This window comes from Prionailurus bengalensis, chromosome C1 (assembly GCF_016509475.1).
Source record: "Prionailurus bengalensis isolate Pbe53 chromosome C1, Fcat_Pben_1.1_paternal_pri, whole genome shotgun sequence".
NCBI lineage: Eukaryota > Metazoa > Chordata > Mammalia > Carnivora > Felidae > Prionailurus > Prionailurus bengalensis.
Window position 1 is genome coordinate 118,793,469 of NC_057345.1, and position 27,821 is coordinate 118,821,289.

General features: G+C 36.0%; 1 protein-coding gene across 4 annotated transcripts in view; it reads right to left on the reverse strand.

The window, feature by feature from the left end:
* EPB41L5 (erythrocyte membrane protein band 4.1 like 5) overlaps positions 1–27,821 on the reverse strand; it is a 141,457-nt gene that overhangs the window by 94,370 nt on the left and 19,266 nt on the right. For all 4 annotated transcript variants that reach the window (XM_043576567.1, XM_043576566.1, XM_043576565.1 and 1 more), the window contains exons 3-7: positions 22,802–22,906; positions 4,254–4,296; positions 3,197–3,275; positions 1,936–1,980; positions 1,705–1,757 (exon numbers count right to left, since the gene is read on the reverse strand). In XM_043576567.1, coding sequence (XP_043432502.1) covers positions 1,705–1,757; positions 1,936–1,980; positions 3,197–3,275; positions 4,254–4,296; positions 22,802–22,906 — 325 coding nt within the window. The remainder of the gene's footprint in view (positions 1–1,704; positions 1,758–1,935; positions 1,981–3,196; positions 3,276–4,253; positions 4,297–22,801; positions 22,907–27,821) is intronic.

The following is a 27,821-nucleotide window of genomic DNA, read 5'->3' on the forward strand; positions in this document are numbered from 1 at the left end:
AAGCAGTAGGAAAACACTTGGGCGGGGCACAAATAATAATGTGCCCATCTATGGTTAGCTCTGAAATATAGGTTTGGGGAAGAAGGGAAAATGATTCTAATATTTTCTTTACTTTAGACATTTTCCCTTTTAAAGAACATCTTACTCATTTAAAAATTAAAATAGTTCCATTTTTATTAAAAAAATCCAGTTGTATAGAGAAAAAAATACAGAGATCTTGAGATACTAATAAAAATGGTAACAACTCATTATTTATTGAATACAGACTCTACACACTTGATGTATTACAGATATATTGTCATCTATTTTCTCAACAACCTTGGAAAATATTATCATGCCCAATTTGTTGCTGAAGAAATTACTCTTTTGTCTGGATAACGGGTATTTTTTTTTTCTGTTTTAGGTCACATTTTTAAGAAGCACCAAACCAAATCTTCTACCTAGTGTTGTTCAGGATATATATTAAAATGTCAAGGAAAAACTGAATTGAGAGTATGAGAAAAGCTAGTAACAAAAATTATTCTGATAAAATATAAAATCATAAACAAGAAACACAGAGCTCATTTTATGAAGATGTACTGTACTTCAGCAAATTTATTCTAAGGACCTTAAGACTTCCGATTTGGCAAAATATTAGACACGGGACACAGAGATGCACAACATGACAAGAAGTGTGGCGGAATCATGCAAATAATGGTGCTGTGGATGAAGGAGAAAGTAGGAAACAACTTTTACTTAGGAAAAAAAATGTGATAAGGAGGATTAAGAGATAACAAAATAGAGCCACAATGCATGAATCAAACAATAAACATTTAGGGGTGCCTGGGTGGCTCAGATGGTTAAGCGTCCAAGATACACTCAGATGGTTAAGCGTCTAGATACTCCAATAGAACAGATTTCTTTCCATTTTGTGAATGAGGACCGAAATTACAGTTTTCTTAAAATGTCAATTTTTCAGAAAAAAATACCTAAACTTAACAGTATTTCGTCAGTACAATAAGGTACAAAATTGTAAGTTTTTTCATTAATTTCATTTATTGGAAAATATTTAACCATCAGGAACTTTTAAATATGCTCTAAGTATTTCTTTCATGGATTCATTTTTAAGAATAAAACTAAAGAGGAGTGCCTGGGTGGCTCAGTCGGTTAAGCATCTGACTCTTGATTTTTAGCTCATGTAATGATCTCCTACTTCTTGACATCGAGCCTGAGTTGGGCTGTGCACTGACAGTGAGGAGCCTGCTGGAGTTTCTCTCTTTCTCACTCTCTTTGTCCCTCCCTCACTCACTCTCATGCTCTCTCTCTCCCCCTCAAAATAAACAAGACTTAAAAAAAAAAAAAAGAATCAAACTAAAGAAAGCAAAAATACAACTGCAAAAATCTCTTATATCCCTGCATTCTTTTCAAGTTAAAAAAAAAAAAAAAAGCTGAGAGTCCCCTTATAATATTTATTGAATTATCAAGTCAACAGCAATTTTGCTTGAAAAGAAGTTACAGATAGAAAGGGAGCAAATGAAGTGAACGGGAAGAAAAAGAAGGCCATGTTCTTTAAACAAAGTAAAGTAATAAGGTTGGATATTGATACAAGTTAACAGTGGTGTTACTTTTCTTACCCATCATTTTGAATCTTTTGAAATTCTTAACTAAAAACACACAAAAAAGAATTATGCTTTATTCTTAACAATCAACATAAGAATTGCTTACCTTGCAGATTATAAGCTGCCAGCTGAACTGCTGTATCAAAGGGACACTCTAATCTGAGACCGAAACACAAATTTGTTAGACAAGTCAACTTCCCAAGGTTCATTTTAAGATAAATGCAAATAATACCTACTTTATGTTGACCATTCCTTTTTCATAATTATGAACTTATTTTTCAAAATCATTTTCAACTACTTAATAAAATGTGGTTTACCTTAAATAACTAATACTCACTTTCCACTGAGAATATCTTGTTTTAACTGAAGAACAAATAAATACCTAAGAAAAATAAAAGGCACAAATTTAACTAAACAGAATAATCTACTATGAAAAATAATCCTACCCTTCTAATGTGAAAAGAAACATTTTTAATTACAGAATTTTACCTGCAATAGAATCTATAAAAGAAAAAAAATATGAAAAAAAAATTGGGGCCGATAAGCCATCAGGAGGATGGCAGCATGTCCATAAGATAACTGAGTACAGTACAACCACCTTAAGATTAAAGGTTTTAAGCAAATTATGGAGAATGAGCTCTGTGATCTAAGTTTACATTACTCTCACAACACAAACCACCTGGGATGTGAAAGGACACAGGCATATATGTAACTATGGAGATTAGCTATAATCTCACTGGTAGAGGGTGCAAGAGAAGAAAACCCTTCTAAAGGGACTCAGCAACTCAATTTTTACTTAATAAATAGTATGTGTGAATGAATCATGCATTTACCATGTATAATCAATGAATAAATATGAAGGAGGCAGGACAAAATAGAAATAATTGTATATAACCTGCTTAAAGTTTGTTTAAAACTATTCAAACCAAATCAGGATTTATTATTTTTCATCAGTCAGCGAGCGGCATTTCAATAGGTAAAGAATATTAGGAGCCAACATGAATAAACTCCCAGTGGCCAAAGACAGATCACTTTGAACACCAACAAACATAACATGAATAAATATAATATGGCAACATATTCAAACACATCAATCTTGTTTAAAATCCATGAGTTGAGGGGCACCTGTGTGGCTCTGTCAGCCAAGCATCTGACTTCCGCTCAGGTCATGATTAGTGAATTCAAGACTCGCATCGGGCTCACTGCTGTTGGCACGGAGCCCGCTTCAAATCCTCTGTCCCTCTCTCTTTGCCCTTCCCCTGCTCACACTCACTCCCAAAACTGAACATACATACATACATAAATAAGTAAAATCCATGAGTTGATGATAATTTAAAAAAGGAACTCAGTAGTTACCTTAAAGAATGCTAGGGAACCAACTCTTTATTTTGAAAACTGACAAAGGGAAAAATTCTACACTTAAAAACACTGTGCCAAAATGAAATTCTATTGTCTGACAGGTCTTATTACCAGGGGTAAGAGATCCATTTCATTAGTGGTCTATAAACTGTAAAGAATTATAAAGACAATCTTCCAACACCTTTAGCTAGCTGACCAAAACTACTTTACCACTGTACAACTCTAGAGAGTAGTCTTACCGGGTTAGCTCTTCACGAAGATTATTTGGTTCTGAGGAATAAAACTTAACTCGAAGATGCAGACAATAGGGTGAACCAACTGTTTAAAAAAAAAAAAAAAAAACTTTAATTTTTTTAAATATAACTATTCAAACTGTAAGAATTTTCCAGTCAGTAAATTTGTCAAAAATAATCTACTTGAAGTAGGGAGAAAAGGTAACAGGCTTTGTGGTAATATTTCACACATCGAAATACTGTATGGCTTCATTAAAGCCTTTAAATTAAAGGTTTTAAGTACACCTAACACAAAAAGATCAATCAGTAGGTTTTTTAAAATGTACCAACCATCATATAGTACCATTACAATTAGCTGTCCTCCCAAAAATAGATAGCTCTAGATTAATTCTAACAGTTTAGGGACAAATGCATCAAATAAAAGTCTTGACTGTGCAATCTAACAGCCCTAAAAAACCTGTCACACTATATTTCTTAAAAGACTAAGGAATGCCTGGGTTATTAACCGCTCACTGCAAATTCCCCCCACACTTTCAATTCACTTCACCTATTTCACTAACTTGTAAATTCTCAGAGGTCCCATTATTTTGTAAAGACAAAAAAGGTGAGGCGCTCTGAAATCTCTACTACCACAAAGCTGGATTACGAGTGAACACTGGTATTTTTCCCTATTACTAGGAATAAAACTGACATCTTATGTCAATTGTTTCATTTCATTATTTTTAAATTTTAAAAGTTACAGCTTTAAAGTCTCAAAACATTTTACAGAGCAGGACAGATGCCAAGCAGGAAAATTCCAACACAATTACTAAATAAAAGTTAAGCATCGCATGAGAACTCAATCTCCTTGCAAGATGCAAGCCTTTCTCCAGGAAATAAACTATAAAGCACTTGAATCTAGATTACTATTAACCCTCTAGAACTAAGGGGGTAGGTCAGTATATCAAATTGAAATTATCTTTAAAGTAGAGATGCTAAGAAATTCATCTGAAACATGATTTATTAGGAATCAGAGCTTCTAATATATAATTTACTTTTTGTTCACAATTTTTTCAACACTTACTTTTTACTTGCTTTTTGATGCTCTTTGTACCATCTAACCAGTGCTGAAAATAAAAAAATCAGATGTTATGCAGATGATAGAACTCAATATTTTAATTATTAAAAGTTAATTTTCATCATGTTTTTGTTGATAACCAGAAAGAAATATGAAAAACAAAAGTGAGGATGAAAATGGGGGAGGATTATCTGTCCCAACATCTACAGCAAGCTTATGACACACAAGCAAAAAAAGACCTAAGACCAGATATACTACTTCTTAAAACACTTCCTCTCCTCTCTCACAGTAACAAGGATGATATTTTAAATTCTGCCCTTAGTTTTCCTGTTTCCAAAATAAAATGACTCTTTCAAAATTGTTAAAATGAGAAGAAAAGTATCCTCATACTCCAGTGTCTGGTTCATTCTTGTAATAAAAACGTAATATTTATTAACAGATCACAACCAAAAGTGAGAGGAAATAACAGTGTCATTTAAATTTTACAAAACAGATACTACTCAGACGTAGTACTCTTTGAAAGAGCCTGCAAAATAAAATTAGATCTTTCTCATAACTAACCCCACCTATTAAATGAAGTAGCCTTTTTTGTTCTTTTGCTTTATAAATAAAAAATGTTAAAACTGTGACTAGCAGACTTCTGGTTTCAAAAGTAATAGGCTTTTGATTTCTGTAACCTCCCCACTCTGAAATGCCCGTAACACAAACAGACTTAAGAAGCAATTCCAGAGGCTTCCACACATAAACCAGTCCCAGCTCACTTCTCACTATTAATCCCTGTACACCACCATGTCCTAACAGTGACGGGATGCACTCATCCAACTAAGATATACAAGCCTGTGTTCTCTCCAACATGCTTACAATTCCAAGCACCCAAAAAACGAAAGGAGTGCTCTTGTACTAACTAGTTCACAGAGCTAAGGAATCCAGTTTCAGAAACCCAGACAGGCAAAGTGGGTAAACAAGGCTGCATTGTTAACAGCCTTGTAACCGTTTGCTTTTCTTGCCAATTATTTGCCTAGCCTCTTCTCTCCATTCTCCCCCAAGATCCAAAAGTGAAATTCACAAAGCTACCAGTGGGCGAGCAAAGTACCTCTGCACATTGAAATAAGATGGTCAGTAAACAGTTCAAAAGGCAATTAAGTACTGTGCAATATTTTCTCTAGATTCCAAGTGTGTATGCTACTTAGTCAGCCATCTCTCATCCTTTCTTTAAGATTTTATTTTTTAAGTACTCTCTATACCCAATGTGGTGCTCGAACTCACAACCTGGAGCTGAGATCAAGAGTTGCATGTTCTACCTATTGAGCCAGCCAAGTACCCAGCCATCTTTCATCTTTTACTGAATTCAGGTGGATATCCATTTTAAGCATATTTCAATGTAGCAACTCTTCAGTTTTATACGTCCCTCCAACTGAATCCTAGGCCAGCCCGTAGACAGAACACAATTCAATCTTTTAGCAGAAAAGACTTCAACCTAGTACAGCAAAAAAGTCCATCCATCATGGCCAATGTCAGCAACTCAATATCCAATAATCTGAAACTTAATTATGCTAATACCTACTAGAGCCTGATGCCAATGACATACTGGGTAAAAGATAAAATTAGTTTTTATACCCCAGACTGTCTTCTTCCCACAACATGAATCTGGGAGTTGCCTTATCTTCAGGTTTTATCTACTCTACTGCAATGAATTAACAGGTAGTCTGGCTGGTCACCTGGGTTGTCTTATGTGCCTATGGTTAGGGAGACTCCTACACCATGAGCATAAATGAGCACAACTCTTCCAGGAGGCAATTTAACAATGCTTTAAAAATAATTGTCTTTGACCCAACAATTCTATACCTAGAAATAGTGATGGATGTGTGCAGATTTATTTATAAGCAATTATATGAGAAAGTTAAGACAATATGTATATTCAACAACAGTGAACTGGTTAAAGTATTTCAGTATGATACAACATGATGCAGCCATTAAAAACAAGGAAAGCAAATACTTAAGGATCTGGAAAATTACTTACAATATACTGCTGAGTTTTAAAAGGTAGGTTACACCTTTTAAAGGTATAGGATAGACACAAGTGTTTTATCAAAATGTACAAGTTTGTATACAAAAACATGCACTTTTCTTTTGGACTGAGATAATCTAAAACAAAACAGTAAAAATCTTATCTCTAAGTGACAGATACTGCTGGTGATAGTTTTTCTTTTTTATGCTTTCCTCTATTTTAAACTTACTCTACAATGAGCACATACTACTTAAAACTCTCATGGACCCCTTATTTTAATATTTTATATAAGTAATATATTTATATGGCTTAATTTTGGGGTAGTATTAATAGGCATATGGTCCATAGTCCCTCCACCTCCTACAATAGCCCACCAGCCCATATACCCAATTTCTATCACCACATGCACCGCCCCTGCCCACAACAAGATGTTATTGGTTTCTGACCCATCCAGAGTTTCTTCAAAGAGGGAAGGAGGGGGAAAAGGGGAAAAAAACAACAAAAAAAAACCACAACTGTTTATGTGTGTTGGTTAAAAAAAAAAAAGACAGAACATTAACAATGGACTGAAAACCAACAGACTATCAATTTTGACAGAATGAACTTTGAAGAGTAAAAGAAAGAAACACTAATGTAAGATAGACCATGTGATATTTCAAGATCAATCTACAGTCTTTCTTTCTTAGATCATTATAACTTAAATTTCTTCCTGTTTAAGAACATCTAGGGCTAGTCTCAAAAATTCACCTTTAATCTTTAATTTGTACCCTACTATTCTAAGAAGCACATTAAATATAAAATCATCCCAGTGAGATTAAGGATCAGAGTTTTCTTCCAAGCAGATATTTTAGTCCCTTCTTTACCTACATATGTCTGCTCTCCCTTAGGATGACCCAAACTCAGATAATGCATCAAGCACATTTTAAAGTGAAATTTAGGAGCTGGGGAGTTCTGGGTGACGTTATTCGGGGGAAGGTCTGAGGTCTGAGTTCATGCTTGCATATTCTCAAGTCTGTTTTCTTTCATCTCCTCCACATTCCAAGCCCAGGGACTGGAAAATTCAGAGCTCAGAGATAGGCACTGATAGGATTTTCCTTCAATCAGGGTCTTTAGGAGTTGAGTTTAAATTACATTAGATGATAAAGGTGAGAGCATGCAGATATAGATTCTTGGATGCTTAGTGTGAAACTAATAGAGTTCTCTTTCCCCATCATACCTTACAAAGCAAACAAACTCCCTCCTAATTTCCTAATTTTAAAGTTTGGTTGATAAATGTAGACATCAAAGGATATGAGAAGCCACATTTCTTTCTGTCCTATTGAACTGGGCATGAAAGAAAAATTATCTACTTATGTATATCTTAAAACATAAATAATATTTAATCACAAACACAAAAGACATAACCAAATCAAACAAGAATCACCTAGGGAGCTTCCAAAACACTAACATGTACACACCCTCATCCCAGCCCTTCAGCCAAACAGTCTGTAAACAGCTTTTCAAATAAGTGATTCCTGACTTCTAACCACCTACACAGCTCTATTAAAGAAATGCCCTACTACTTTTGCTCAAAGAGCAAAGGGTTGAAAACAGAGATGTGTTAACCATCTTTCAAAACAAGTACATCTGCAGAAAATATTTCTCCTCTCAGGAGTAGAGGCCTATGCTCTGAATTAAAGGGTTGTTTTAAAGGAAATTTTAACATTTTTGGTAGTATTGACATTTTAACAATATTTGTTCTTCCAATCCATGAGCATGCAATGTTTTTCCATTTCTTTGTGTCTTCTTCAATTTCCTTCATAAGTTTTCTATAGTTTTCAGCATACAGATCTTTTACATCTTTGAAAATTTTAACATTGTAAACAACAAAAAGTTTAAAAACTATGCTATAAAAATGGAGAACCAATACACTGCACTGCTGTAATCTAACTGAAAACACTTCAATTTAATCTATATTCATTGTAACACATTTCAAATGAAGACCTAGATGAGGCATTAAAATAGATTTCCCACTGCGCCTGTGTATTATTAGTATGCTCTTTTAAAATTCTTAAAAGTAAACTCATAGTGGGAATATAAGTTGAGTGAGGCAGGTTTTATATTTACTCTCCAGGGACAGAGTACATAATCTATTTTGGAAACACACTTTTTACTGTTCCTCCTTATTTAACAAATACAAGGGTATCTATGCGCATGTTACAATATGCATATATTTAACATATATGCTACTTATTTCTATATATTTTTCACTCCCCATTACTTTATTGAATCCTATTGTTTGTGTTAAGTTCTCAGTTGATATCCAATCCAATCATCTGCCAACAGTGTTAGTTTTACCTCCTCCTTTCCAGCCTTTACAACTTCTGTAACTATAATTGCTGGAACTTCTATTATGAAATTAAATAGCACTGCCAGGGGCGCCTGGGTGGCTCAGTCGGTTAAGCAGCCGACTTCGGCTCAGGTCACGATCTTGCGGTCCGTGAGTTCGAGCCCCGCGTCGGGCTCTGTGCTGACAGCTCGGAGCCTGGAGCCTATTTCAGATTCTGTGTCTCCCTCTTTCTGACCCTCCCCCATTCGTGCTCTGTCTCTCTCTGTCTCAAAAATAAATAAACGTTAAAAAAAAAAAAAACTATTAAAAAAAATAAATAGCACTGGCAATAATATGTAAATTAACATCATGTGTTTAAAAGAAATGTTTCTATCATTCCTCTACTAATCTAGGGTTGTTGTTGTTGTTATTGTTGCCAATGTAAATAATCAAATATCTACAAAGAAAGAGAGCAAAACTGGGGCCCCTAGATGGCTCAGTTAAGCATCTGACTCTCAGTTTCAGGTCAGGCCATGATCTCACAGTTTTGTGAGTTCGAGCCCCGCGTCAGGCTCTGTGCTGACAATGCAGAGCCTGCTTGGGATTCTCTCCCTCCCTCTCTCTGTCCCTCCCCTGCTCAAGCTGTTCTCTATCTCTCTCAAAATAAACAAACTTTAAAAAATTAAAAAAAAAAAAAAAAAAAAGCAGAGCCACTGAGTAATCACCAGGTCTGTTTTCTATAGATGCTGCCTATACAGGTTGTAACACACATCCACTAAACACCTAGAAATGGAAAAAGGTACACCTTCTACAGCTTGGATGGAGCTACACAGATAGACAGAAGGTCAATTCTATACAGGCCAAAGTCCATTGGGTTTATTCAAGGTATTATGGGGCTACAAAGAAGGGGCTTAACAGGCCACCAAAAAAACCACTTGATAAGAATTCTAGACCTATTATCTGCACAACCTCAGATAAGTGAGGGTCAGCAAGACAAACAAATCTCACACACTGTGCCCACAGTACCTGAAAGCTGAATTCTAAAACTAGAATAAGAATTGCCTCTTCCCTTAACTCAGTGATCTTGGATTTGCTATCAAGGTAATTGACTGTTGCAGCCTCCAGGTGTGCACTTGTAAAACATTTACTCTATGTTCCACTAGACAATTATGCATTTTCTAGCCTTCAGCTTTGGATCTAACATCTCCATTTCCATTCAGTGTTGTCTTTAAATGCCATACACTTCAACTAATCAAGTTACTTTATTTTCTTTGTGGTAAAGATTTCAGTTTCAATCTTTTTTTGAATGTATATTTAAGTATACATTTAAGTATATGACGAAGCAATAACAGCATAAATGGTTAGTGAAACTATTCAGAATTGGCAAACATCACATCAACTCAGACTCCGCTGCCAAAGGCAAATCACATAGCCAAGCCTGATATCAAGTGAGCAAGAAAGGATAATCCTGTGAAAACAAAGGCAGGAGACAATGCATGAAAAAACATATATGACAAGTTGTATCAACTGATAATGAATCGTCCTTGCATTTCTGAAAATTAAACTCCACCTGATCATAATGTATTAATTATACTTTTAATAGACTGCTGAATACTGTGTGCTAATAATTAAAGAGTTTTACACACAGAATAAGGGAAGTTTAAACAATATACATAGAACCAATACAAGCTATCAAATCAGTATTTTTAAAAAGCAAAAAAATAATTACTACTGACTTGTTAAAGTTCTTTTTCCTTCTTTTCCAAGTAAAGGAGAAATGCTACCTTTGTTTCTCTTTTCTGAAACATGACAGAGTTGTCTACAATCTAGGTAACTAGTTCTTCTTTAAAAACTTGATGGACCAATTAAAATTCTAAGCTCTAAATATGAAGCTTGAAGGGCGCCTGGGTGGTTCAGTCAGTTAAGCATCTGACTTCAGCTCAGGTCATGATCTCACAGTTTGGTTCTTGAGTTTGAGCCCTGCATCGGGTCCGGGCTGACAGCTCAGAGCCTGGAGACTGCTTCAGATTGAGAGAGAGAGAGAGAGAGAATGAGAGACAGAGAGAGTGTGTGCGTGTGCGTGTGCGTGTGCGTGTGTGTGTGTGTGTCTGCCCCTATCCTGCTCACATTCTCTCTCTCTCAAGAATGGATAAATTCACATTCTCTCTCAAGAATGGATAAATATCAAAAAAACAAATAAAACAAACCCAAAAAATCTTAAATAAAAATCTTTAATGGGAAATGAAAATATATCAAGCATGCAGCATGATTCAGGGAAAAAAAAATGAGAAAAAACATAGTTCTTAAAAGTACACAACACTCCTGTGTCTTTTAAGATATACTCCAACTTGCTTCCCTTCTTTTGTTCTCCTGTTTGATCTCAGTAGACATTTGATTTTAAGACTGAAAATTGTTTCTTCAAAATAAATCATACATGCTCTCTGGCAAATTGGTACAGTTAATTCCTCAACTATTTTGCCAAGTCTTACTGCACCAACCTAAAACCACTTAATATCAGAAGAATTCCTTCTTGCCTGGTTTAAGATATATTATTTCCACACTGGAATATTCTATTGTGCAAGAAAACTACCCCATAACATCATTTATTTAAACCGTAACATTGGGAGTTCTGCTGTCATTCGGCAACTTTTCACACATCCTGTTATTTTTATGACCCTGATCCTTTATCAATAAATAGTACCACAAAAATCTGTGGAGTCATCAATAATATAGAAGAGATTATAGATTTTCAAAAACACTAATGATTATCATAAAGACTTTAAGAAAACACATGCAAATTAATACCATTATCAGATTTCCTTTAAACTACAGATTATTTGTGAAAGAAAAGGTTACTAAATAAAAGTCCATAGATGGGGTTCAGGAATACCTTAATTACCTTTATATGTACACAAAATATAATATACATACATGCACATTTTTCTATGTAAAGCAGCTAGAGATTTCATCATTATAATTCAAAGCTTCAGATCATCTCTGGACTATGTAAAAGGACACTAAATTAAGTTTAGATGTGAAAATAGAGGATGGGCGATATTCTGCTGTCAACAAAAAGAAGAGCAACTATAAATCCTAGGATGCCAGAATAAAACTGGTTTACACATACTATCCCAACCCCTCATCCAGTAAGTCCCCCAAAGCTCTCCACAATGGCTTGGTTTATGGGTGCATGGGTGGCTCAGTCGGTTAAGCATCCAACTCTTGGTTTCGGCTAAGGTCATGATCTCATGGTTTGTGGGTTCAAGCCCCTGTGCATCAGGCTCTGAAATGACAGTGTGGAGCCTGCTTGGGATTCCCTCTTTCCACCCCTTCCTCTGCCTCTCCCTGGCTCACGTGTGCCCATGCGCTCTCTCTCTCAAAATAAATCAATAAGCTTTAAAAAAATAAAGTGGCTTGATTTAAAAACTGCCTCAAGAAACAAACAGCAAATCTGAATACACCTATAACAAATAAAGAGATTAGTCAATAATCAAAAAACTTCCCACAAAGAAAAGCCCAGGACCAAGACAGCTTTGCTGGTGAATTCTACCAAATGCTAAAAGAAGAATTGACACCAACCCTTCATAAGACCTTCCCAGAAATAGGAGGGAAGACTTTCCAACTCATTCTCTGAGGCTAGTACTGTTCCCACCAAACAAGACAAAGATATCAAAGGGAAAAAAACCCACAAAACTATAGACCAATATTCCTTACAAATATACGCACCAAAATATTCAACAAAATACTAACAAATCAAATCAAGCAACATATAAAAGGCTTATACATTATGACCAAGTGGGATTTGTCCCAGAAAAGCAAGACTGGTCCAACACACCACCCATAAACAAAAAAAACTATCAACATAATACAACATATAAACAGAATACAAGAGAGAAACCATATGACTCTGTCAACAGATGCAGAAAAAGCATTTGACAGAACCCAACACCATTTTTGATAAAAACAATGAACAAAATAGAAATAAAAGACACCTTCCTTAACGTGATAAAGGGCATCTATAGAAATCTCACAAGTAGCATACTTGATGGTGAGAGACTGATCACTCTCCCCCTAAGATCAGGGACAAGACAATAATGTCTGCTGTCACCACTTCTATTCAACATATTACTAACGGTTCTAACCAGGGCACTTAAGCAAGAAAGAGAAAATAAATAAATAAAAGGCATTCAGATTAGGGGATGCCCGGCTGGCTCAGTTGGTGGAGAATGTGATTCTTGATCTTGGGGTCTTGAGTTCAAGCTCCATACTAGATGTAGAGCTTACTTTAAAAAGTAAAAAGATAATGAAAATACACGAGCACTGAGTAATATATAGAATTGCTGAATCACTATATTGTACACCTGAAACTAATATAACACCGTATGTTAACTATACTGGAATCTAAATAAAAATTTTTTTAAAAGGCATTCAGATCAGAAAGGAAGAAGTCACACTATCTCTTTTTGCAGATGACATGTTCTTTTTCATAAAACACGTTAAAACTAATAAAGAAGTTTACCAAGGATGCAGGATACAGGATAAGTATACAAAACCCAACTATATTCCTATATACTAGCAATGAACAATGAGAAGATGATATTAAGAAAACAACTATGTAGGGGAACCTGGCTGGCCTAGTCAGTTAAGCGTCCAACTCTTGGTTTCAGCTCAAGTCATGATCTCACAGTTTGTGGGATCGGGCCCTGTGTTGGGCTCTATACTGCCAGTGCAGAGCCTGCTTGGGATTCTCTGTCTCCCTCTCTCTCAGCCCCTCCCCAGCTCACACTGTCTCTGTCTCTCTCAAAATAAACTTAAAAAATTTTTTAAAAAGAAAAAAAAAAAAAGAAAACAACTATGTATACAATAGCATTAAAGGAATAAAATGCTTAAGAACAAAACCAAGGAAGTAAAAGACATGTAAAGTGAAACTATAAAACACTGTTTTAAGAGATGTAAAGATCCAGTACATGGAAAGACAATCCATATTCATGGATAAGATTTAATATTATAATGATAGCAAAAGGATAGACTCAGTGCAATCCTGATCAAACTTCCAATTGCCTTTTTTTCCCCCAGAAATGAACAAGCTAATCCTAAAATGTATATGGAAATACAGGTGACCCCAAACAGCCAAAACAATCTTGAAACAGAAGAACAAAATTGAAGGATTCACACTTAAACTCCAATTTCAAACTTAGCAAAAAATTACAGTAATCAAGACAATGTAGTGCTGGCATAAGGATCAACATATGGATAGGTGAATGGAACAGAAGCCAGAAGCCAGAAGCCAGAAGCCAGAAATAAACTCATATAACTGGCTAACTGATTTTCAATAAGCCAAGATTATTCAATAGAGAAAGAATAACCTTTTCAATAAATAGTGCTAGGACTACTGGATATCCACATGCAAAAGAATGAAGTTAGCCCCCTACCTTACAATACATACAAAAATTAACTCCAAAATATAAAGAAAAAAACAAAATAGGCAGCAGTTTTGCAGATATGACCAAAAGCATAAAAAAAAAAGCAGATAAATTAGACTTCATCAAAATTAAAAAATTATGTGCAAAGGACACTATCAAGAAAGTAAAAAGAAAATCTACAAAATGGGGAAAAATATTTGCAAATCACAGATCTGAAAAATGTCTACTACTGAAAAAAATATATGAACTCTTACAACTCAACAAAGAAACAACCCAATTTTAAAATGTGCAAAGGATCGGAATAGACATTTTTCCAAAGAAGATACAGAAACAGCCAAAAAAGCACATGAAAAGGTACTTAACATCACTAGGCTTTAGGGAAGTTCAAGTCAAAAACAACATAGGACCACTTCATATCAACTAGGATAGCTAGAATCAAAAAAGAAATACTGTGGGGGCGCCTGAGTAGCTCAGTTAAGCACCCAAGTCTTGATTTCGGCTCATCATGATCGCACAGTCTGCAGGATCGAGCCCCGTGTTGGACTGTGCGCTGACAGCATGGAGCCTGCGTGGTATTCTCTCCCTCTTCCCCACTGGTACTGGCACTCTCTCTCAAAATAAACAAACATTAAAAAGGAAAGAAATAATGTGTTTGTGAGGACACAGAGAAATCAGAACCCCCCACACATTACTGGAAAGAATGTGGAATACTACAGTCATTATGGAAAACAGTTTGGCAGTTCCTCAAAAAGTTAAACAGTTACCTTATGCCCCAGCATATTCACTCCTAGATACATACCCAAGAAACTGAAAATTATACTCATGCAAAAATTCGTACACAATGTTAATAGCAGCACTATTCCTAAGAGCCAAAAATGAATGAACCCAAATGTCCATCAATGAATTGAGTAAACAAAATGTAGCATATACATACAACAGAATATTACTCAACCATAAGGATCAAGTATGGGGAGATGCCACAATACAAACCTTGAAAATATTATGCTTAAGCACATTCCCAGACTCAAAAGGCTATATATTATGTAATTCTATTTACATGAAATATTCAAAATAGGTACATCCATACATACAGAAAGATTAGTGTTTGCCAGAGGCTGTGGGAGAGGGGAAATGGGAAGAGACCATTAATGTAAGTAGGGTTTCTTTTGCAATGAAAATATTCTGGAATTAGATAGTGATGTGATGGCTGCAGAACTCTGTGAATATACTAAAAACCACAAGTGAGTTTTATGATTTGTAAATTATATCTCAATGTTTTAAATGTGGCCTACTTTAGGCAAAAGTTATGTGGCCACCTCAAGTAAAACCTACTATATTTTACTCAAGCATGCCTTCTTTCTTCCCTCTAATCCTCCTACTCTAAACCATACCTCTAGGAAAATCATTCTTCAACACTATTTCCAAAGAAGTGCTTCATATACTACTCTGTATTTATAAGGTAATTGGAACATAAAAAGCTTCCTCTTTCCAAATAATTCAGTCCAGAAGTTATTAGGTGGTCAGAGTAATGCCAGAATCTGTACAGGGAGAGGTTAGAGATTGATTCCATCCAGAGTGAGTTATCACTCAAGTAAACATCCTGATGACAATCAAACCCTGGTTTCCGTAGAAGAGAACTGCAAATATGGGAAAGGAAAAAAACTACAATCAGCCTTGTGGCACTGAATGTGTCAATTTATATATAAGATTACAGAAATAAACGTAAACATACATTCCCTAAGTCTGACCACAAAGCCAACTGGAGAACTAGCAAATTCCAGGGCTAGAGCAGGGAAATACAATATGAACATGGAACGTATTCTTGGGCCAGAAAGTAAGGTAATACCCAAAGAATGATGGTGCGTGTTAAAAGAACACAGAAACCATCTTGAAGCAGTTCCCACCATCCAAACTTGGGAAACTTTGAGCATCAAAAGAAATAGTAGTTACAAATGATAACACACCGGTTAAGACAAGAATCCATTAGTTCATAAATAAACAGAAAGTTTGATGAGAAAGTGGTCTTTTTCGGGGGGGGGCACTAAATAAATAAATAAATAAATAAATAAATAAATAAATAAGCAAGCAAGCAAGCAAGCAAGCAAGCAAGCAAGCTTATTACAAAGAGAAAAAGAATATAATGGAGACGCCTGGCAGACACCACCTTAATCAAGGGATCAAAGTGAATATCACCTGTAATGAGACAAAATGAAATTAAATGTTACTTGATAGAATAAGAAGAACACAGCATCACTTCATTTATTTTTCTGTCAAAGTGTCTAAGATTAATCTAGTTCATGAGGAAACTTCAGACAAACCCAAACTGAGAGCTTATAAGACAACTGGCCTGTATCTTCAAAAGTATAGAAGTTAAGGAAAGAATGAAGAACCACAGCATTCCAAGATGAAGGCAACTAAAGAAATTTGACAACTGAATGTAAAACATGAATCTGACCGAACTAGACCCTTTGGCTATAAAGGACACTGTAGAGACAAGTGGCAAAATTTGAATGGAGTCTGTGGATTAGATGGTGGTAATGTCACAATGTCAACTTCCTAGTTTTGATGGTTGTACTGAGTTGTGCATAATATACTTGTTTGTAGGCAACATACACTAAAGAATTCAGGGGTGATGAGACATCTACAGCTCTTTCTCAAATGGTTCCACAGAAATAGTTATTTACACTGTTCTTGCAACTTTTCTGTAAGTATGCCATTATTTCAGCTACAAATCAAATATTTATATATGAACATAAAATGAGCTGGTATAAGCAAAAGTTAACAACAGCAAATTCATATGTTACATAGGAAAAAAAAAGTAAACTACGGCTTCATCATATAACTTTGGTTATCTCCATGATGGATGAATAATTCCAGCCATACATATTTTAGACTGATGTGAAATGACCAATAAACTAAACTTTAACACACTAACTTTACATATATAAGCATACAATATATTCAAGATTAAAATGTAACATGTAATTCCTTGATCATTTTTTCAAGGTTTTTAATTTAATTCCAGGACCATTAACATACGGTGTTAAGTTTCAGGTGTACAATACAGTGATTCAAAAATTCTATACATTACTTAGTGCTCATTGTGGTAAGTGCTCTCATTAATCCCTATCACCTATTTCACCCACCCACCTCTCCTCTGGTAACTATCAGTTTGTTCTCTATAATTAAGAGTCTGTTTCTTGGTTTGTCTTTTTTTTTTCTTTGCTCATTTGTTCCACATTTGAATGAAATCATATGGCATTTGTCATTCTCTGACTTATTTAGCTTAGCATTATATTTTCTGGTTCATCTAAGTTGTTGTAAATGGCAGAATAATATTCCATTTATATTATTAAGTCTATTGATGGACACTTGGGCTGCTTGCATAATTTGAATATTGTAAATAATGTTGCAATAAACACAGAGGTGTATGTATCCTTTTGAATTAGTGTTTTTGTATTCTGTGGGTAAATAACCAAAAGTGTAATTACTGGATCATATGGTAGTTCTATTTTCACTCTTTTGAGGAACCTCTTTACCGTTTTCCACGATGGCTGCACCAGTTTGCAATGCCACCAGCAGTGCACAAGTGTTTCTTTTTCTCAACATCTTCACCAACACTTGTTCCTTGTGTTTTTGATTTTAGCCATTCTGACAGATGTGAGGTGATACCTCATTGCAGTCTTGATCTGCATTTCCCTGATGAGTGATGTTGGCATCTTTTCATGTGTCTGTGGGCTATCTGAATGTCTTCTTTACAGAAATGTCTGTTCATGTTTTCTGTCCATAATTTGTTTTTTTAAGTTTTGAGGTGTGTAAGTTCTTTATATATTTTGGATATTAAGCCTTTATCAGATATGTCACTTGCAAATATATTCTCCCATTCGTAGGCTGTGTTTCGTTTTGTTGATTATTTCCTTTGCTATGCAGAAGCTTTTTATTCTGATGTAGTCCCAATAGTTTATTTTTATTTCCCCTGTTTATGGAAACATATCTAAAAAAAGTGCTGCTATAGCTGATGTCAGAAAAATTACTGCCTGTGCTCTTTTCCAGGATTTTTATGGTTTTAGGTCTCACATTAGGTCTTTAATCCATTTTGAGTTCATTTTTGTGTATGGTAGAAGAACGTGGACCAGCTTCATTCTTTTGCATGTAGCTGTCCAGTTTTCCCAACACCATTTGTCAAAGAGACTGTCTTTTTCCCAATGCATATTCTTGACTCTTCTGTGAAAGACTAATTGACCATATTTGTGGGCTTGTTTCTGGGCTTTCTATCCCGTTCCATTGATCTATGTGTCTACTTTTGTGCCGATACCATACTGTTATGATTACTACAACTTTGTAATGTACTTGAAATCTAGAAGCGTGGTACTTCCAATTTTGTTTTTCCTTTTTAAGACTGTTTTAGCCATTTGGGGTTTTTTGTGGTTCCAAACAAATTTTAGGATTATTTGTTCTGGTTCTGTAAAAATGTTATTGATATATATTTTTTTAAATGTTTAAAATTTTTAAAAAAACTTTCTTAATTAAAAGAAATAGGGGCACCTGGGTAGCTCAGTCCCAGTGTTCAACTCTTGATTCAGTTCAGTATGTATATATGTATTATATGTATATTATATACATACATATATTTACATATTAATACATATTAATATGCTAATATTTGTTGAGGATTTTTATATCTTTGTTCACCAGAGCTATTGCCCTGTAGTCCTTTTTTTTTGTAGTGTCTGGATCTGGTTTTGGTATTAGGGCCCTCAGTCATTTTATTTTTTTTACCCTGCCTCAACCTTCTTTGGATTCTACATTTAGGTCTACACACTAAATTTGACAAACAGATGTGAAAATCATAGGACTAACTTAATTTACACAGATGATCCTGGCCAAAAAGTCCACTTGATCTATCAAGTTCACTATCTTCACCAACAAACTGAACTGTTTGCAAGGTATCAATTTTGTTTCATTCTGGGGTTAAATCTGGTCATGTGACAAATACCAGAAAGTCTTCTCTATTTACTGATGTCATAAAATTGTAGAATCATGCGTTAGCAGTTTAAGAATAATTAAAGGTTTATCTAAAGCTCATTTTGAATAGCTTTCATCTACCAGCTACTGTCCTTCTAGTTCAACTCCAGAGTATTCTAGTGACAGCAAAACAGAAACTAAAAATAAATCTTACTTAACTTTAATTTTAATGCCTAGATTTCTGGGCATTGGGAAGGATAAACCAGAACTAAAAAGAGCACAGATTAAAAGTTCTGGGGCACCTGCCTGGCTCAGTTAGGGGTGCATGCGATTCTTGATCATAAGGTCATGAGTTCAAGCCCCATGTGGGGTGTACAGATGATTTAAATAAAACTTCATTTTTTTTTTTTAAAGTCTATTTTGAGAGACAGAAAGAGAGCGCGTGTGTGCATGTGCAACAGGGGAGGGGCAAAGAAAGGAAGAGAGAGAATCAGCAGCAGAATACGCGTCATCACTGTAGAGCCCAATACAGGCCTCAATCTCACAAACCACAGGATCATGACCTGAGCCAAAATCGAGAGTCAAACGCTTTACCAAGTAAGCCACCCAGGCGCCCCTTAAATAAATAAAACTTTAAAGCTGGGGGGGGAAAAAAGTTCTAATGCTGGCTTTACCAAAAACTTGTTAGAACCAGAAGAAAGGCACAATACGTGTGTCAAATGAGGGAAGAAACAGTAATGGATCTAACAATTCAGTGATTATTGATATTAACAACGAGCAAAGAATACAGCTTAGCAATGGCCACTTCTTAGAAAGAAATGTCTATTTCTTTCCCCAATGACAACAGTCCCCCTTATCTGTGGGAGATACATTCCAAGACCTCCAGTGGATGTCTGAAACCACACAAACTACCGAACCCAACATATGCTATGTTTTCCTACACATACATACCTATAATAAAACTAAATGTATGAATTAGGCACATAAGGTATTAATAACAATAATAAAATAGAACAATTATAATATACCATAATAAAAGTTCTGTGAATGTGGTCTCTCTCTCTCTCTCACAATATCTTATACTGTATTCATCTTTTTTTGTGTGATGCTGTGAGATGATAAAATGCCTACATGATGAGATGAAGTGAGGTGAATGTTGTAAGCGTTGTGACGTAGCGCTGGGCTACCAGTGACCTTCTGACAATATGTCAGAAGGAGGATCATCTGCTTCCAAACTGGGGTTGAACACGGGTAAATGAAACCATGGAAAGTGAAACCACAAATAAGGAGAGACTACTGTATTTGTAGATCTTAAGGAAAGAAGGTACTTGAAACTTAATGTTAGCATATTTCGACCTCTTCTTCTACAACCCCTCAAAAAACAGAATGCTATGAATTATTTATCCCTAACATCATTTATTTTTTCATTGCTTGCAAGACTGTAATTCTATTATTTGAAAGATGACTAGTGAATGATATTAAACTCAAGAGTGAACAAAGCCTTTATATCAAACTAAGCAGTGCACCAGAATTTAATTCAATGGTTTGTGTGTCTGCTACATGCCGAGCAACAGAGGCTACACTCATTCCCTGCCCTTGATGGATTTAGTCTAATCAAAGAGAAACAACATTAAGAAGAAAAATAAAACACCTCCCACACAAATTCCATCCAGAGATAAGAACACTAAAACTACAGAAAAGAGTTTTGCAAATTTTTTCATGTATATGTGTACATATGTCCACTTATTTTAAAATTGAAAAACTCATACTGTTTTGTAATTCTCTTCTTGACATCATTTTATGTCAATTAGTATACTTAAAAAAATCACGATTTTTTAAAAAAAAAATTTTTTTTAACCTTTATTTATTTTTGAGACAGAGAGAGACAGAGCATGAATGGGGGAGGGTCAGACAGAGGGAGACACAGAATCTGAAACAGGCTCCAGGCTCTGAGCTGTCAGCACAGAGCCTGATGTGGGGCTCGAACTCATGGACCGTGAGATCATAACCTGAGCCAAAGTTGGATGCTTAACCGACTGAGTCACCCAGGCGCCCCAAAAGAAAATCACGATTTTTAATGAGCTGCAGAGTATTCCACTGTACAAGTGTACCAAAATTTACCTAACCAGTAGTCTGTTGCTAAATGCTCATGCTTAATTTCTTTCAACCCAGGAAGGGAGACTAGGAGTAGGGAAATCAGAGAAAAAAATTACAGCTAACATTATTAACAGCTGTAAATTTAGCCAAGATACTCTATAAAGCCAACTACGGATAAGCCATCTCCGAAAGAGTTTTTAACAGCATCTTATAGAGGTATTCTAGTTAATTTATTAATCACACCAAATGAATGAATGTCCCGCTCCAAAAAGAACTTGAGATGTCTTATATATTGTTCCTATGAGTCCTAGACATGACAGTTAATGTGTCACTAAGCACATACACACACATCCCTCTCCATCACAGACTTCCAGAAAACAAGGCTTAATGTTTTGATATCCTTATCTCTACTCCCTCCCTCTCCTTGCTACTATGAATGGCCTATTCCAGGCCTTAACGTTACTTTTATCCCCAGTGTTTGCAATGACTCCTGACTTCAATCTCTGCCCATTCCAAATAATCCTACTCAATATTTCTATATAATGCTTTCTGAAGCAAAATATAACCTCCTGGCTTGAAAAACCTCTAATGCCAATTATTAGAGAATAAATACTGCCTATTTATTATTTAATAGTTTTGGTATTCACTTTGGATGATATAGCCACTAACCCACCTTACAATCTTACCATCTACTACTTACTTTCTCTCAAATACCCTCCAGTCAAATCCCAATAGTACTCAGATCTTTGAAAAGCCTCCAACTTCCTACCCTATTACATATGCTGTTCTCTCATCTAAAATGTACAGGTCAGGGGACACCTGGGTGGCTCAGTGGGTTAAGCAACCAACTTGGCTCAGGTCATGATCTCATGGCTCATGAGTTAGAGCCCCGCATCGGCCTTTGTGCTGACATCTCAGAGCCTGGAGCCTGCTTCAGATTCTGTTTCTCCCTCTCTGTCTCTGCCCCTCCTCCACTCATGCTCTCTCTCTCTCTCAAAAATGAATAAACATTAAAAAAAATAACAAAATAAAAAGTTTAATAAATAAATTTATATAAATCTGTCTTTTTCTCAAAAATAAATAAACATTAAAAAAATTTTTTTTTAATAATAAAATGCACAGGTCAGGATCACCTGGGTGGCTCAGTCAGCTAAGCATCCAACTCTTGATTTCAGCTCAGGTCATGATCTCATGATCATGAGTTCGAGCCCCACATCGGGCTCCGCGCTGGGCGTGGAGTTGCTTAAGATTCTCTCTCTCCCTCTCTCTGCCCCTTCCCAGCTCGTCTTCTCTTCCTCTCTCTCTCTCACTCACTCAAAAAAACCCAGTAATAATAAAATGCACATGTCAAAGAACATTTATAGATACAGAATCACAGATCAGAAAGGGATCTTGAAGATAACTTACTCTATTCACCTTAATTTGCAAATCAGTAACTTCCATCACTTACCCAAGAACCCACAATACTCCATTCTATCACCCTTTCCATTGCACGGTGGTTCTCAAACTCTAGTACCCCCAACAACCAGCCCAGTGGTTACTGAAAAGACAGATTTCTTACCCTCATCTGCAAAGATTATGCTCTAGTAATATGGGCTACGACCAGAACTCTTTTTTTTTTTTTTTGAACAAGAAAATTACAAGAAAAAGAAAATGACATATGAATATGTAGCCTGGTAGCACTTAGCACATCATCTGAAATTTTCCATTTCTGCTCCCATACTGGAATTTCAAAAAAAAAACAGCTACTCACTGCTACTTGTGCAGAATCCATAAATCTCAGTCCAAAATAGTCACTTTCAATAAGGTCCAAGTGGTACATTATCTGATCAAAGAGCTCTTGTCCTTTGGCTTTTTTCTGAAATGGTAAGAAAATAAATTAATCAATAAATGACTTTAAAGATCAACAAGTGTGAACTGAAGATCTATTTAAAAAAACATTACTTGCAGGGTGCCTGGGTGGTTTAGCTGGTTCAGCATCCAACTCTTGATTTTCGCTCAGGTCAAGTTCTCAGGATTCTTGAGTTTGAGCCCCACTTAGGGCTCTGTGCTGACAGTGCCTACACTGCTTGGAATTCTCTCTCTCTCCTTCTCTGTCCCTCCACTTCTGGTTTTCTCTCAAAATAAACTTAAAAAAATTTTTTTTGGGAGTGTCTGGATGGCTCAGTCAGTTAAATGTCAACTTCGGCTCTGGACATGATCTCACGGTTCGTTGAGTTTGAGCCCCGTGTTGGGCTCTGTGCTGACAGCTCAGAGCCTAGAGCCTGCTTCAGGTTCTGTGTCTCCCTCTCTCTGCCCTCCCCAGCTTGCGCTCTCTCAAAACTGAGTAAACGTTAAAAAAAAAAAAAAAAAATTAAAAATTTTCAATTAAGTTAAATTTAAAAAATAAAGTAAAAAAACATTACTTGCAATACCAAAAATACTACCATGTATCAAGTAACGGGTAAGATACTATAATTTCACAATAAACTATTTAAAGCCAAAAGAGAATTTATGATCTATCTGCACTTTCATGGAAAGTGTCACTTCCTCTCAACCAATAATTATTATCTTGTACTGAACATTGTGCATAAGGACAAACTCTTATCTTGTTAATTTTTAGAGTCCCTACTTCAAAGGAGCTCTATAATGTAACTGGAGAGGGAAAATACACAAGAAAACTTAAAACACTAACGTATGAATCATGTGGAACTGTGTATTTGCCAACAGATTTTAGAGAAGAGATAGTCATAGAGACTAGAATCATCAGTCTTGGAGATCAGCCTTAAACTGGAAAACAATGTAAGGTAGAAAATGGCAAAAACAAAACTGGAACATGGGAGGAAATACAGGACAATGAGATAATACTGTCGTCAATGCGGAAGACACAAATGGCGGGGGAAGGTAGATAATAAGCAAAGAAACTTGTATGGAAAACGCAGTTCTCAAAGTGTGGTCTCAGGGCCCAAGGGTTCCTCCAGATACTTTCAAAAGATCCTCAAGGTCCTAGGATTCTCCCCATGTAACTCAATCAAAACAACATACTGCAACACAGTAAATGCAGAAGCAGAAACCAGAACCTAAGTATGTTCTATTAGACCAGACATTAATGAGATATGCAAAAGTGCATAAGACAATTACTCTTCTCACTAAATTCTTTTGTTTAGTAAAATAGTTATTTTTCACAAAAATACTTGTATGTTATTAATAACATACAAGGGTTATTTTATGGCTGTTTTAGGTTTTTTAAAGAGTATTTATTTTAAGAAAGAGAGAGAGAGTGTGCACGCAAGCACGTGGTGAGAGTGGGGGGGAGAGGGAGGGGGGGAGAGAGAGAGAGGGAGAGAGAGAGAGGGAGAGAGGAGAGAGAGGGAGAAGGAAGGAGGGAGGGAGGGAGGGGGAGGAAGGGAGGGAGGGAGGGAGGGGGAGGAAGGGAGGGAGGAAGGGAGGGAGGGGAGGGAGGGAGGGAGGGGGAGGAAAGGAGGGAGGAAGGGAGGGAGGGGGAGGGAGAGAGGGAGGGGGAGGAAGGGAGGGAGGAAGGGAGGGAGGGAGGGAGGGAGGGAGAATATGAATGAATTCCAAGCAGGCTCCATGCTGTCAGCACACAGCCCAACACAGGGCTCGATCCCTCAAATCATGAGATCATGACCTGAGAGGAAATCAAGAGTCAGACACTCAACGGACTGAGCCACCCAGGGGCCCCTATTTTTTGCTGTCTTAAAATTATTTTTAAAATTTTTCAGTTTTAAATTCTAATAAGGTAACTATTGATAGATATAACCCACATAAGCAAAAGCATTGTTAAGATCCTCAATTTTCAACAATTTTCATAAACATCCTAACCATGCCTCTCCTCCTATGTAATTTTAAATTATGACTTAGGTATTTCTTGTAAAATTATATATATCTATAGATCTATATATTTTACTCAGTCATCAAACTGTCTTTTAATGGACATCCTTAAAATACAACTTGTAGGGGCGCCTGGGTGGCGCAGTCGGTTAAGCGTCCAACTTCAGCCAGGTCACGATCTCGCGGTCCGGGAGTTCGAGCCCCGCGTCGGGCTCTGGGCTGATGGCTCAGAGCCTGGAGCCTGTTTCCGATTCTGTGTCTCCCTCTCTCTCTGCCCCTCCCCCGTTCATGCTCTGTCTCTCTCTGTCCCAAAAATAAATAAACGTTGAAAAAAAAAAAATTAAAAAAAAAAATACAACTTGTATTTTTGCTTTTCCTGCACTTTTTACAATCTTTCTTTTTGATAAATAAAAGTGCTATCCATATATCCCTTTATCAAGAGAAGAACTTTACAACGCCCTCATGCCCATCATCTCCCCTCCATCCAATCCTCATGTCAATGAGCATACTTTCTCTATTTCTTTTCTTTGGTCATGGCTAATTTTTTTTTAAGATGACAATCTTTATTTTGGTATTTTGATCATTCTTTATACATCTTACATTTGTACATCACACATACCTAACAGCATCTGCTAGATTTGTTTCTCCACTCGTTTAAGTTCTTCCTACAGAAATGTTCTCCATGTGGGACTTTGTACGGCCTATCTTTAAAGGTCTTCTATGTTTGAGAGTATTTTCAACATGCTTTTACACTTGAATGCTTATTGTCACCTTATAAAATTTAAGGTTCAGAGTTATTTTCTTTCAACACTGTTCAATACTCAAAACGTATTACTCTTTCATCTTCTTACAGCTTATGTGCTGTGGAAAAGTGTGATGACAATTCGAATTCTGGTCCTTAATAATGTTATTAATTCTTGGTTAGCTTTTAAACTTCTCTATCTCTGAGAGTCTTAAATTTCAATATAATGTGTCTAAGTGTGGTTTTTTCCTCATCTCTATATTGTATTCTGTTGGGCCTTTTAAATCTGAGATCTTTCATCTCCCTTTAATTCTGGGAAAACAATCTATTATTTCCTCAAATATTTGTCCTCTATTTTTCTAAGTTTCCTACCTAAGTGCCAGCACTTCTACTCTTTCTTAAACATATGTTTATTTAATACTCCCAATTATCCTGATGATTATGGCTTATTTGTCCATTTAATAAATACATAACATAGAAAAAGTTCAGAAGGCTTTAGTAATATGACCCCATTGCATAGCTACAAAAATGACAAGGCTAGAATTTGCATTTTGCTCTCTCCCAAGCTCCAATTTCCTAAGGTTACACACCACACCCAGATTTTAACTGGAATGTCACCTCTCAGATCAGTAATTAGATACCCCCAACTTCTTATCACAACCTCATCTCTATCTTGTTCACAAAATTACTCTCAATGCCTAGATTCTCCAACTACAATGGGAACTTCCAGTACACTGATCCCACTTAACAAGCATCAGTCTCCGTTTCTTTTCTTTTTTTAACATAACTAAATTTACCATTTTAACATATACAATTCAATGTCATTAAACATATTCCCAATGTGTACAACTGTCACCACCCTTCATTTCCAGAACTTTTCATAATACCAATCAGAAACTCTGTACCCATTAAACAACCATTTTTCACACTCCCTCCCTTTAACCCCTAATAACCTCTTTCCTACTTTATGTGACTCATGAATTTGCCCATTCTACATACATCACATAAGTAGAGTCATACAATATATGTCCTTTTGTGTCTGGCTTATCTCACTTAGCATAATGTTTTCAAGGTTCATCCATGTTGTAGCAGGTTTCAAAATTTCATTCCTTTTTAAAACTGAATAATATTCCATTGTATGTATATACCGTATCGTTTATCTGGTCATCTGCTGATAAACATCTGGGTTGTTTCCACCTTTTGGCTATTGTGAATACTGCTATGAACACTGGTATACAAGTATCTGTTTGAGTCCCTGCTTTCAATACTTTTGGGAATGTACTTAGGAGTGGAATATGATAATCCTATGTTTTTAACTTTTGAGGAACTGCCCAATTGTTTTCCATAGTAGCTGCACCATTTTGCATTCCCACCAGCAATTCATAAGATTCTAATTTCTCCACATCCTCACCAACATTTGTTATTTTCTGGGGTTGTTTTGCTTGGTTTTGTTTGATACAGCCATCCTAATGGATGTGAAAGGACGTGATTTTGATTTGCATTTCCCTAATGCCCTAATGGTGATGTTGAGCATACTTTCTTTCAGATGCTTATTGGCCATCTGCATATTTTCTTAGAGAAATATCTATTCAAGTCCTTTGTACGTTTAAAAGAAAAATTTTACTGTAGTTAAAATACAACATTACATTAGTTTTAGGCATACAGCATAGTGATTCAACCATTACATAAAGTACAAAACGCTCACCACAGTAAGTGCAGTTATCATCGTCACCATACAAAGTTATTCCAATATGACTGACTATATTCCCTATGCTCTACTTTTGTCACCCTAATTTATCAATTTTATAACTGGAAGTTTGCACTTTAGTCCTCTTTTACCTACTTCACTCACCTCCTGACCCACTACAAATTCATTGTTCAGCTGCATCTAGACCATCACTTGCTGCTTATATTCTTCTTTTCTCCTAATAAATTATTCCAGGTCACCGCCTCACTTCACATCCTGTTTTCTGAAGATTAAGACCATCAAGATATTACCTTTTCATCAGCCTTCCCTCTTTCCCAGCAAAAGATGGCAGTCCTCTCTAGAATACTCACTCTATAACCTCCACCTGTGTATATAAAACCAATTTCTGAGAAACATTTTTCCTATTCATTTAACAAACTCAGATCTCCCCTATCTAGCCATTCTCTAGATGCTGTTATTTCCTTCCTTCCTGTTACTGCCAAATCTCATGGC